Source organism: Scatophagus argus, chromosome 5 (genome assembly GCF_020382885.2).
Source record: "Scatophagus argus isolate fScaArg1 chromosome 5, fScaArg1.pri, whole genome shotgun sequence".
Taxonomy (NCBI): domain Eukaryota; kingdom Metazoa; phylum Chordata; class Actinopteri; family Scatophagidae; genus Scatophagus; species Scatophagus argus.
This window is the reverse complement of record NC_058497.1, coordinates 10,309,563-10,323,254: the sequence shown is the minus strand read 5'-3', so window position 1 is coordinate 10,323,254 and position 13,692 is coordinate 10,309,563. Positions and strand designations below refer to the sequence as shown.

Here is a 13,692-nt window from a genome sequence, read left to right as displayed (position 1 = left end):
TAAACTCCTTAGGTCATAAGATAATGGAAATGTTCTGAATTCAATCATGTGCTGTTAGGCCTGTACTTAGTGACCATTGGGCTACAGTTAATAACTACTATCAAATCTGACCCAGCTAAATTGCAGCTGGGAAGAAAACGTCATTTCATTGGTCTCTCTGATGATTTTCATGATAGTATCTTGTGTTTTTTTTTTTCTTAAATAGAAGACATGAGCCTCACATACACACAGCTACACACTTAAATGCACAATACACTGAAAGATGTCCCTAAAAGAAGACATGCGCAGAGACACATAATCATATGCAAAACAACACACACCAAGACACAAACACACACACAGTCCAATAGGGAGAAGCATATGGTGATGACACTTCAGACAAAAATTTTCATGATCGTCTGTGTGTTTGTGTGTGTGTGCGTGCGTGCGTGTGCACACATGTAGTTGACCAGACCAATTATTGTCCTTAATACAGTTTCAGTAAATGAGTTAATACATTTGGAATGACCCACATCCACAGAATGACAGTACACCCTGTCCTCTTTTTTTGTCCTTGTCTCCTTACTGGACACTTGTTGCTAATTAAAATGAACTGAATGTGTGGGACAGAATGGTTGGGCATCACTCATCAGTATTAAAGCACACAGGCCATTTGAGTATTTTTGGCATGCTGCAAACTAACTAGTGTTGCCATCAGTCTCTCGTCACACATGGTAACATTTCAAAGTTGTTCTTTTTCAACATGTTGTGAATTCTAAATAAGATTGAGTCTCTACTTTTTTTTATGAATATTTAATTCTGGTAACTTCCTATCTGTAGTTACTGTTTTTATTCTATTTTTTCCCATCAGAGACAAGATCCTGTCGCTTGGGACACCGCCTTCGCTGAAGCATCCCGGGATGTCCTGAACATCCGTTACACCCTCCTGCCCTACCTTTACACACTGATGTTTGAGGCTCACACCCAAGGAAGCACAGTAGTCAGACCACTCTTGCACGAGTAAGCACAGATCACAAAACACACAAAGTCTAAATCTAAAGCATTACTTGTAATCACCTAATCAGAGTATTTAGTTGGTACCAGGATGGATCGTTTTTCCTCATTTGCTGCCAAGATGTTAAGATGCTACATTGCTTTTCCTTCGAATGTATACATGTACTGGATTAAAAATCAATACAGGTAGAGCTTTCATTTAAGTGCTCCTGCACGTTTTTAGCCACACTCTGTTTTAATGCTCAACTAAGTTTTTAACTATATCGCCACCGAAGCCTCCCTCATGACTTAATGCTCATTTGAACATCTTGACAGAGTACGAAAAATTAGAAGTATCCTCCCTGCCACAGCAGCTGCCATTAAGAGGCTTTTGAGCAAGGCATTTGTGGCACTTTCTGTTTTGACTCCAGTGTGACTGTATAGAGGCCAGCCGTAGATGACTGTGACTGTACTTGGCAGCTCCCAGATGTGAATGTGTGGAACTGCTTGAAAAAAAGACATATTTATTCATTTTAAGAGACTCTTCTAAAGACACAGATGGTATTTAAGGAGCTGGCAGGGTGAGTCTGGCAGGGTTATTTGGCTTGCATCTTCAAACTACTGAATTCTGAATGAGTACTTGAACAGTAGTCTGGGCTGAGGACACGGGAGACATTGTAAGTAACATGTTTTTCAGTCAGACTTAATGGCATTGGTGCTGGTGTGTCTTAGGTTTGTGAATGATCCAAGAACATGGAATGTTGAGAAACAGTTCCTCTGGGGACCTGCCCTACTCATCTCACCTGCCCTTGACGAGGTATACACAAACATAGATACACCTTTCTTTAACTTAAATCATTGTATGATTTGACTGGACTCATTCTTTTGAGTAACCGACTTTGTAACTCACAGGGAGCGAGGAATGTGGATGGCTATTTTCCTGATGCACGCTGGTATGATTACCACACGGTGAGTTGATGTCCATTACTAGACTGAATCCAAAGTCTTCCCTGTCATGCATTGCAAAAATACTATTAATCAAAATGCACCTACACAGTAAAGCACACCTCTGGTGCAACAATACAGTGAGTGGCGCTCAGTATCTATGACTGAAAGAAGTAACCACATCTCAGTGGCTGAATAGCACATGTATAATGTGGAGGCATTTTTATATTCTGAATATATGAAAGTGCATCTGTGCATCATATCTTGTACTGAAAACACAGGACATTAACATAATACATCTTTGACATCGTCATTAGAGAGTTGCAACTTGGAGACAAAAATACAATCATCCAATTGCTCTATTACTTTCTAGATAAGCGATTAAACAAAGCACAAGAAAACAATAGCGTAAATTGAGGCATGAGACAATGAAGAGAAGTGCTTACCTTCATTAAACTCAGCAGGCAGAGATGGGCAAGTTGTTAGAGAGACAGCACTGAGGACAAAGTGGAGAATACTGGGAAAAGAATTCTGTTGGCGTGTGATAAATTACTGAAATCTTTCAGATGTAGCCTTTATAGATGTCACATATTTTACTGCGTGCTTTGTGATTTACTGGCACACAAATGCCAATTTCCTACAAAAGAACTGCTGAATAAAATGACTCAAAGCTTAATTGCCTATAGTAGTTTTTGTGCATTAATAGAATGTAATTATTCCTGCTTTCATTAGGCCAAATATATTGGAAAGCGTGGTCAAATGGTTACGATGCCTACACCTTTGAACCATATTAACCTTCATATCAGAGGAGGATATATCTTACCATGGCAGAAACCAGAGAACAATACACATTACAGGTAAGTGCACACATGTCATGGCAGTAGAGAGCCACAGGTCTTTAGAGTGAAGTGTGTGTGTTTCCAGTCTTTTTTGCGCCTCAGTCTGTGCAGAGGGGCAGTGTGCTGCTGCAGCGGTCGGGGGTACATGCATATGTATTGCTTGTGTGGTTGAACGAAGACTCTGCCATGTGTGACCTGCTCTCAACAAAATGAATGGCATCGATGATCATGTGTGTGTGTGTGTGTGTGTGTGTGTGTGTGTGAAAGAAAGAGACAGTGAGAATGAACACCAAAGACAGTTAGAGGGTGAGGAGTGTTCCAGCAGCAGTGAGATCAGGTGGATGCCCTCAGCAGGAATGTTAACATATTTGTCCTCAGCAGCAGGTATAAATAGATGTTGTCCTTTAGCAATATGCTATAGCACTCTCTACCCCTTTTGTTTCAGTCGGAGGAATCCTTTAGGACTGCTCGTTGCTCTGAGCGACTCTGGGACTGCTCAAGGATCACTCTTCTGGGATGATGGAGAAGGAATAGGTAAGACACACATGCACACATAGAGAGAGGGGGGGAGTAGCATTTAAATTAATGTTTTTACATGTTAATTTATTGAGGTCATTGTTATTATGAAGTAAATGTTGATTGCACAGTGTAATGGATATAGAATAATGACACGGTCAGCATTTAGATCGGTTTCCTATAAAGCTTTCTTTCAATACGTAATTTTGTCTGCCACTGGGCTCAAAATCTCTTGATATGGCTGACATGTGATCCATATTATAATTGACAAAAAAAAAAAACTTTTTCAATGTAATTAGCGTAGATGACAGTTACCAAACTGGTGTTCAGACCAAAAGGATTAAATATAAGGTCGTATTCATTTTGTGTATTACAGATGATAATGTTAGCACTGCTGTTTAATGTTGCAACAGGCAGAATTTTCATTTATTTCTCTACTAAGGTTGTTAAAATCAGGAAATGAAATCCATATGAAGGTCTTCCCCCCCATATGTCTGAAATTCATGTACAGTATGGGAGTGCAGATGGAGTCATTTTACTGAATATGAATTTTATTTTATTTTTTATCAGATAGACACAGACAACTACAACATAGTCCCTCTACACACACACACACACACACACACACACACAGATATATGAACAGAATGAGTCTCTGAAGTGCTTCCTTGAGAAGATGCACTCCTCTGTGAAAGGCATGTTTGTATTGGGACAAAGAATAGGGGGAGATAGAGGGAGAACGAGGGATGACAGAGAAGGGGAGTGACAGAAACTATTACAGTAATTCCCCATGTCGCTGCCTGGAGATATGCTCTCTATCACTCCTCTTTTATCTCCACTCTCCTGCGTCTCCTCGTCTGTCTGCAGTGTAGCCTCCCTATGTCTTTCTTGTTTACTTTGCCTCTTGCCATGGCTCCTGCTTATCTGTATTATCTGTTTTTCTTGAGTTCTGCATGTTTGAGTTTGACTTCAGAGGGTTAGCTGTTTGCTCTGCTGTCAGTCAGATTGACTCATCTGTGCTTTAGTCATTCATAAGTTATTCTCTCATTCATTCAACCATTCCTATTCTCAAAATGCCCTACCTCTATGTTTACTCATTTAATCAGCCCATAATAAATCACTGTATGGATAAAGCTATTAATGCGTACCTACTGTACAGGATTTACTCAAGCCCTGTACTCTCTTCTTCTATTCCATCACAATTTAGAGAGAAATAATGTACTTTTCACTCCACTACATTTATATTGACAGCTTTAGATACTAGTTTTACAAATTAAGATTTCTGCACACAAAACATATGAATATGTACAAGTACACCTGAAATCATTAAATAGCTTCACCCCACCACAACAGTAAAATCCTGTTTTTGCTGCTTTTTTAAAAAAAAACAAAAAACAAAAAAACAAGTGATAATACCTACTCGTCTAACAACCAAACTGGACATTTTCTCCTTTGAATCCTATTAATTTTATTACATTTTTATGATTATGCTTAGATATTTTTTACATGGCAACATTTTTTCAGTGCAAGGCAGAGGGTTTTCACAGTGTTAGTACTTTTACCTAAGTAAAGGATTTGAATTTTTGATTTTTTTATTCATGCACTCACTCACAACATGCTTCACTCATTTATCCAGCGTTTATTTCTTTGTAAATCCAGTCAGTTACATGAACCTTATACTATACGAATACTCATTTATTCATGCAGTCTCTTATTTATTCTCTTATTTCTGTTCCTCTCACATTTATTCGGGTAGTCTATTTTCTTTGTCCCTCCATTGTCTCCATTTCTCCCTCTGGATGTAGTTCACTCTTATTTTCTCTCCTCAGACACAGTTGAGAAAAACGAATACCTTCTGGCCTCCTTTACAGCACAATCGGTGAGTTCAAAGGACAACTACATTTCAGTAGTACTTTTTTAACTATATCATCATTATTGTTATTAATGCAGTGACACTGAAGAATAAGCCCATGTTTTGACATGTAACAGGGCTGCAATAGGTGGATGTCAAAGATTAATTGTTAGCAGAATTAGTACAGAATACATGTCTAAGTCTGGGATGATAATATGAATGTAACTGTAAAAAAACTCTAGTCCTATAGCAGATTTTTATATTGAAATCAAATGTTCCAAGTGTATCAGTAAGAGTCAAGAGCCTTTAGTGTGTGCCATCACCAAGCCAACTATCCTAATGAAGGAACAATTTAATTTCATCAGGTGCAAGGCTTTTGTTGTGCATAGTATTTTCATGGCTCCAAGAGAACATGCTCATGAGTGGAGCAGCTGTGGTTGTGTTTATGCAGATCACCATGTATTTCTGGTACTTGTATTTTTGGCATGAAATTGCACTCAGACAACCTCTTATCACAAACACAAGCACAAAGAGAATTTTGTGACTTTAGCTGGCAAGTGCAAACGCTGACTCCAAATTGCCAGAACCCCCCCCCCCCCCAAAAAAAAAAACAACAACAAAAAAAAAGAAAAAACTCTTGAACATACTCCTGTAGTTGCTTTTGCCTTGTGATTATGTGATTATTTGGTATTGATTTGCACATGTCAAATTTAACTGGTGAATACCTTATCTTATTATTTGGTCAAACAACGTATCTTCATTTAATAACAAATAATTAATTACTTAGCACATGATGAGACATGGAACAGATTACATAGATACTAAGATGCATTGCAGGGTCTGTCAGAAAAGAAAACACCACAAACATTGTTCTGTGTGCTTGCATTTATAAAAACAGGTGGTCTGAGCAGCAGAAATACGGGTGTAATTTAATGCCAAATGGTTACCAAAATTGCACTGTGCAACCATCTGCGCAACCTCAGCTGTGTCACCCCACTGACCTTGGCATATGTGCTTTTATGCCGAGCCATAATACAAAAGGAACAGATACATTCAGGACTGTAACTATGAAATTGTGCCTGCGGTTGCACCTCAGATGACAGTGAGAACGCAGAAAAATAATGCCCTAAGAGTTTGTGTTGGATGTGTTTAACTCTTATGGCCACGTTTAATGAGAAGTGAGTGTTTACCAGGCCACAGCTTGATCACATTTGAAGTCCAACATGACAGACACTCCCTAATCACTGGGACTAATGGGACTAAACCAACCCTATTTGCTTCTTAGCCAAGCAAAGGCACACAATCCCACACAGACACATATTAATGAGCACACGTTTAATCGCAGATATTCACACATACACATACATATATGCGTGCATCTACAGTACACACATACCCACATACAGCGACCATGGCCAAACATCTGTGGCTGTCCTCTGCCTACCATCAGGCTCATTCCAAAGCAATTTCACACAGCGATAAAACAGGCACACTGTCTGACAGCCAAAGGGGGAGAGAGCGAGAAAGACTGTGAAAGTGTGTGTGTGTGTGTGTGTGTGTGTGTGTGTGTGTGTGTGTGTGTGTGAACAGGCAGATGTGAGAAGATGAGGATAAGTTGGGCAATGAGGCCAGTGCTGCCTGGTAGATTAGCAGATCTTATGCCATTTTGGATGGATATATGAATGTAGGGGTGTGTGTGTTTGTGTGTGTGTGTGTGTGTCTGCATGTGTTCTTGTAGCTCCACATGAGTATGAACCTTCAGAGTGAGACCATTTCTAGGCAAGAAGCTTTCAGAATTTCTCATCTTTAAGGGTCTGCTAAAAGCAAAGCATATGAAGCAAAATTTGTAGAATAGTAGACTTAAACCTAATAATACAGAGAAAGATACATTAAGTCTTCATCAGTAAAGAGATGAAGGACAACATAGAGGATATATTACTTACTGAATTTAGAACATTATTTTTTATTATTATTGTATTTATTGATTTCGAATGATCCCTCTTTGTTTCACATGTTTCTCCTACATTTCATTTCCAGAAAACACTGTCTAGCCAGATCATCGCCAGTGGTCTGGTTGCTGCTGACCGGCTGACCCTGGGTGTGGTGAAGGTTTGGGGCGCAGGCAGTGTTAAAATCACAGAGGCGAAACTGACAGACTCAAGTGGAACGCAACATGTGCTGACCCCACAGCACAACCTTGACACTGAGGTCAGAAGTGTTTTTATTCACCATTTACTTACCATAGTGAATTCAGTAATGATAGAATTATTGCAGTTATCTAAATATGTATCTGTATTAAATTACAAGTCACAGTTAGTTCAGCACAAATCAGATTAATCATAACTGAAAATAGTATCATCCTCCATCCACCATCCTTTTTAAATAGGCATGGAATGATGTGGTTTTAATGATTCTGTTATTCTCCTAAACTCAATTTTGCAGACTGCTGGCCACTGTCACTATCAAATACAGGAAATGGTCTATGACCACAAAAGCTTTTAACATTAATGAAATACCAGTTTCTGGCAAACATAGTTTTTAGTATTTTGCACAGAGTTGCGGATGAAAATGTGTGATATATACTATTCATTCATTTTCTTCTACGTTTTATTTCATTTACCAAGCTCTATCCAAGCTGAATCCTGTCAGGTGAGGAAATTTTAAATTTTAAATTTCCTCACCTGACAGGATTCAAACAGCTTGATTAAACCCTAAAAGCTCATCTCTGTTCATCAAAATTACATACCAAATAGATGATAGTTAGAATTAAGGTATCACCTAATTCAGCACCTTTGCTATATGAGAAAATGTTTTGAAATTTGATCAGTGTCACCATTAACATTCCCAAGCCATACAAAATGTCAGCAATTTTCCATGAATTATCATGTCACTTGGCAGGCTAACGTTGCCTAACATTATCTAGCAGACTGAGATAAAACACACAATTGATGCTATCAAAACTACAACATTATTACAAATGTGTTGTTGTATGTGTGTAAAGGGAAAAAAAGAAAAAAAAATCCTATTTTGTATGTCTGGGAAAGAGTTTTCGAGTACTGTTTTTGTATACTAGTATTCCATCAAAGTTTAAAATTCTGGTATCTTGACACCTTTAATGGCTACTGCAAACCCATGTTTTCTCTGCAAGTTTGACTTTCAAATGGTGATACATGAAGGCTCTCCTTTTGCAACTTTGAAACGGAAAACAGAAGACTTCTCTGCCACAGTTTTAAAAATAGTGAAACTTGCAAAATACTCACAAAGCTTTGTATCCAGCTTTTCCTCTGATACCCCTTGCTGCACTGTAGCACCACCCAGCAAGTTGACAGGATTTGTAAAGGCCTGGCTGTCTGAATCCATGTTTCTGAGAATGTGATTGATTTTCACTGGAGTAGGTCCAAACTAAAAAAAAAAAATAAAAAAAAATCACAGTGAATGGCTTCACAGAATTTACCCAAAATCAAATCTTGTTATTCAGTGACAACTTTTTTCTGCACAGTCTTATTCGCTGATCATTAAGAACATAAATACTAGACTGAGGCATCTGCTAGGAGGGATGGGAAATTTTTGATGTGATGGAACAATATAATAATACATGTGCATACGAGTGTACACATCCTGCTGCATCTCACAATTCACTCAGCCAAATGTCAGCTCTAATAACCTCCAAAGAAACACATTAATCACAAACATACATACAATAAGCGTCATAGCATTTCATTTTGCACATTCATATCATAGCTCAGTGAGCATCTTTCATCATGGCATGCACACATTTAAAAACATAAACACACCCAGCTTTCAAATTGACTGAGCATTTCCCTGCCAGTCAAAAAGTGTCACTACAGCAACAACAACAAAAAACACAGGTTCACAGCCCACCCCCTGCTGTTCCACACTTTGTCATCTAATAGCTGTAATCAACTCTGCATTCCCCCCTGACACCGTTGTTTTGTAACGAACACAGAGATGAAGACTTGACTCAGGATGTGATTTTAAAGCTGCTCATGTAAAATGATTGTCAGTTTTTCCTTTCACTCTCTCCATCATCTTCTGCAGCAGCTGAGCAGAAACAAACTGGACTGAGTCAGTGTGAATAATGTGCACAGTAAAATGTACGACGTGTTACAGTACTTGATACTTGATGTGTTTCCTTTATCCAATGTTCCTTGCGGTACTACATTTACTTTGATTACAAATTTATGACAAATACATTTCACTTCTTTACATCAAAGCACATTTGCACAGTACTGCAGTAGCGTTCAAGCTTACAGAACATCTGGATATGTATGAACAGTTAAAGGACACATATTTTACAAGTTTTACCATATTATTTCATTTCACAGTGATCCACTCATTCTTTTCAATCTCAGTCTTTTTTCCTCTCTAGTTTAGGACAGGCCGGTTTGTGCACTTTTCTGTTCTATCTGAATGAAAATGAAAAGGTTCAGTACAAACATTAAAAGGTTGCACCAATTAGTTTGTAGTATAATGAGTTAACCTAAAAGCAGATTCCATCTTGCCCTGTTAAACCCTCTCGTTCTGCCTCCTACCACAACACCAAATTCTATTACCAAATTTTACAATTTAAAATTCTCATATGACAATGCAGACTTGCTGAAGAATATCTGACAGCTTTCAAAATCGACATGAACCACTCTTAGATCCATCACACAGCACTAATTTAAAAACTTTTGAAGTTCTTTGGTCTGTTAGTCCTGTTATATTCTTTTTTCAAAAATAGTGAAGAACACCAGGAGCAAATGCCATGAGTTGAGTTTTCATCAAAATAACATTCTGACTGTTATGTTACCTGCCAAATCAATCGGAGCACACAAAGCCAAAATGCCTCCTAGGTTAAAATATGACTGATTGCTGACGAGGGATGTCACATTTAAAAGGCTATTCCTGAAACAGAGTGTGGTGCAGTTCAGTGCTCACTCCAGGTAAAATGCAGCAGGGCCACAGTCTACATTAAATCACTTCCAGCCAACCTAATGGAGAACAATAAGGAATAATGGCGTCACCAGTCCGTTTTAACCAAATATTCTCTGCTCTCACTCTAAAAAGCTAAAAATGTAAAAACATTAAGTCTGTCAGCACATTAGCATCATTCACATCACCTGTCTCTCCTATGCCCTGCTCTGTTGGTGTGTGTGTGTGGAAAGAGAGGATGGGGATTTGTTGGAGGTTGAGAATGGGCAATATGAAGGTTTATGACAAGAATGTGAAGCAGAAGAAAAAAGAAAGTTAGGGCAAAGTTTAAGAAGATAGCATGTGCTGTTCTCCTCTCCTCATTTAGTCTGTGATAAAATATTCCTGTCGAGGCTGTGTACTGTACTCAATGCACTTATCGGGAGCATGAAAATGATAGCTACAGCAGCTCCATAAATATTCGTAGGTGAGAAAGCCCAGAAGCCGATGATTTATATTGTTCTTGGAGAAGACAGACAGGGAGAAGCAAGAAGAGATGGCAAGAACTGCAGATGAAGAAAGTCAGAATGACAGAGGGATTTTTAGAGAGTGAGTGTGTGTGTTTGTGTGTGTGTTGGGGATGTGAGTATGGGTAGAGAATAATGAAAAGACAGAAAGACAGTTCATCTTTAGAAAGGAGGGAGGGACAGAGTGAGGGGAGAGAGAGAGTATGCATCACAGAAAACAGATGGAAAGAAGAATAGAGAGGTGAAAGAGATAAAACGGGAAGAATGAGAGATGGGCAGAGGGAGGACAGGCAAAGAGAACAGAGAGAGAGAGAGAGAGGATGATACAGTATGAGCATGGTAATAAGTGGTTTTTCAGTGTGAGACAATCCATTCATCTCCTTAAGTATTGTCTGATAGGGCAACAACTTGAAAGAAGCAGTAAGCAGCTGGCACTGTGTCATTTAAATACAGCGAGGTGGGAGAGCTATTTCTGTCTCTTTATTCTGAACCCATATAGGCCTCCTTATGCTGTCATGCAGAATATCACATCACATGCATAAACCCAGGCTTGTTTAACTTTACTGCAGACCCATGCCATCTACATGACATGAATGAAAAGGGATTTTTTTTTTCTTCAAGTCAGGTACAAGGCATAGAGCAAAACAAGAGAACTGTGCTGTACATGGTCCTACATTTCTTGTATTTAGTATATTTCACATTCTTAAAGACAACAAGTTGCTAAACATGGAGCAAGTCATAACCATGCATTCAGCTATATTTGGTTATGTTGTGTAAACAAAGAAAATAAAGAGTAAAAATGAACAGAGGAAATTAGTGAGCAGTCAGCTGACAATATTGACAATGTGTAGGTTGGAATTCCATATCTGTGTACATGCTGCGTTATTTAAGGAGATATATACTGTGTCTGGTTTTACAACAAGGAATGTGCATACTCAAAGAAATAACATTTCTCTTTCTTGTGTCTGTAGGAGCTGATTATAGATGCTACTTCAACAAATGTCCCTGTGGATCATTCTTTTACAATCACATGGGGGACCGGCATTTAATTTTTGTGTTTTGATGGTAAATATTAAATATACCTCTCCATAGTGCTCCATTGTCATAAATTATTATGAAAAAAATAATGTAATGTTTATTAAACATGAAATCACAGTATTGTACTCAAAGCTAATTGATGAGCCTATTTGATGTCATTTTTGTTGCATGCCACAAGCTCAATGAATCTGTTTTAGTGTTTTGCTGTACCATTAAACCCTAAGTAACATCGCATCATACTGAATAAAAGCAGAAATAATGTTAAAATAAATAAATGTAACACAGCTTCTGTACAATAAATAATTTTTGATGGTAACTTTGTTTGGTGTCCAGTGTTCTGTTAAAGCTCCTTAACCCTAGAACACTAACGTCGGGTGATTTTCACCCACACAATTTTGAAGTGATCGAATTTTACAACCAAATGAAGGGATGTGTTGATACTTTCGACCAAATGTGTGCTCAGTACAGCTGTGAAAGAAAAACCAAGAGGTGGCCACTGTGTGTCCTATATGGCATGATGAACGCTGGTGTGATAAACTGTATTTTATCCGAGATATTATATCGGGTAAAATATACCCAACGTTAGTGATGGTGTTACTAATTTTAACGTTAGTGTTCTAGGGTTAACTACAACATAAGAAATGGTCCTGGTTTTGTTTTTGTCTCATCCAAGCTCATAAGAATTCCTATGGTCATGTGCACATGGCTGAGGCATTACATAGACCCACCAGTGGTTTCAGACGAGCCCACTGATCTACAGGTGGTGAATGTTTGGCTTCGCACATGTTGTGCGAGGCAGGAAATAAAATCAGTGTTTGACCCAAGGATACACAGTAAAGAGATCTGGCGAGTAATAGTAAATGTAAACAACTCTCCAGAGCACCTACCCCAAGTCCGCTCTCAAATAATACTCTATTAATGGTTTAACATTGGAATTAGGACTTGCCATTCACAGTTTACAGCTTTTTGGGACTGGAATGGCTCAAAATTTTTAAAGCAGTTAATATATTAAATGTTTTACTTTATCAGTATAACTGATTTTTATGGATATAAGATATAAGATGGAAAAGTTGTATACTGCTCAAAAAACATCTGTTTTGGAACATCTCACAGGTTAACAGGTTCACTGGTAACAGGTGAAGGCATCATGACTGGGTATGAAAGGAGTATCTTTGAAACCATTGACAGTAAACTGTTCATTTCCAAATAACTGCATTCTGTTTTTATTCTGTTTTTAACTCTAACCAAAATCGTCATTGGATAGCTGACTGAAGTTCATTCACGTACATTAAAACAAAAACGACAAAATAAAATAACTTAATAGAACTCTTAGTTCACAGTTCTCTTGCCGTTCTGATCAAAAACATTGACCTGAAGCTCAGTTCTGACCTGTTCAAAGCGTTCCATATTCATATCCATATGCATTCCGGGCTGTAATTAACAACTTTTGTTTATTCTTGTCCTGTTTCAGTTTAAACTCCACCCTCTCCAAGTTTACATACGGATGCAGATAAAAACAATGGTGAACTGTAGTTTTGTTTGATTAGTTTAATTGAATAAAAACGTTAAATTTATTGAGAGGAACAGTATACATTATTGCCAGTTTCAGGTAATGTCACGTTATCCGTTTAATAATGGAGAAGAGAAATGTTAATTAATTTGTGTCCACAACATTCGGCCCACGGAGTGAGCAATTTTATGAACCACTCGCGAGAGTTAGCAGGAAACCAACTGCTGTGCAAAATGAGTGAACAGAGATTTATAATAAAATAACACACAGCAAGAACTAATGACCAGTAGAGGAAACACATGCAACATTTCAAGGATTCTGCTTTTCATAATTGGAAATGCTTTGATTCAAGAGCTGCCCAGTGCTATGATTAATTTCATGAAGCGCACCAGTCACCAACAGAGGCTGAAGTATAATCATTAAGTGCAGTTTACATTTTTAAGAGCATTTAGTGCCATTGCCATATTCCAGTGTGAGTGGACGAGTGATCCCACAGTTGTACATAAGCATGTATCTTTACTTGAATGTGTGTGTTCATGCCAGGAACTAGCTGCTAATTATAGTTCCTACCTGTGCTTT

General features: G+C 38.2%; 1 protein-coding gene across 1 annotated transcript in view; it reads left to right on the top strand.

The window, feature by feature from the left end:
* Positions 1-11,919, top strand: part of si (sucrase-isomaltase (alpha-glucosidase)) — a 61,748-nt gene extending 49,829 nt beyond the window's left edge. Inside the window, exons 41-48 of the mRNA XM_046388879.1 lie at positions 851-999; positions 1,705-1,789; positions 1,885-1,941; positions 2,650-2,774; positions 3,202-3,290; positions 5,102-5,151; positions 7,162-7,332; positions 11,537-11,919. Of these exons, the coding sequence (XP_046244835.1) occupies positions 851-999; positions 1,705-1,789; positions 1,885-1,941; positions 2,650-2,774; positions 3,202-3,290; positions 5,102-5,151; positions 7,162-7,332; positions 11,537-11,614 (804 nt within the window). The 3' untranslated portion in view covers positions 11,615-11,919. The remainder of the gene's footprint in view (positions 1-850; positions 1,000-1,704; positions 1,790-1,884; positions 1,942-2,649; positions 2,775-3,201; positions 3,291-5,101; positions 5,152-7,161; positions 7,333-11,536) is intronic.
* The last annotated feature ends 1,773 nt before the right edge of the window (positions 11,920-13,692 follow it).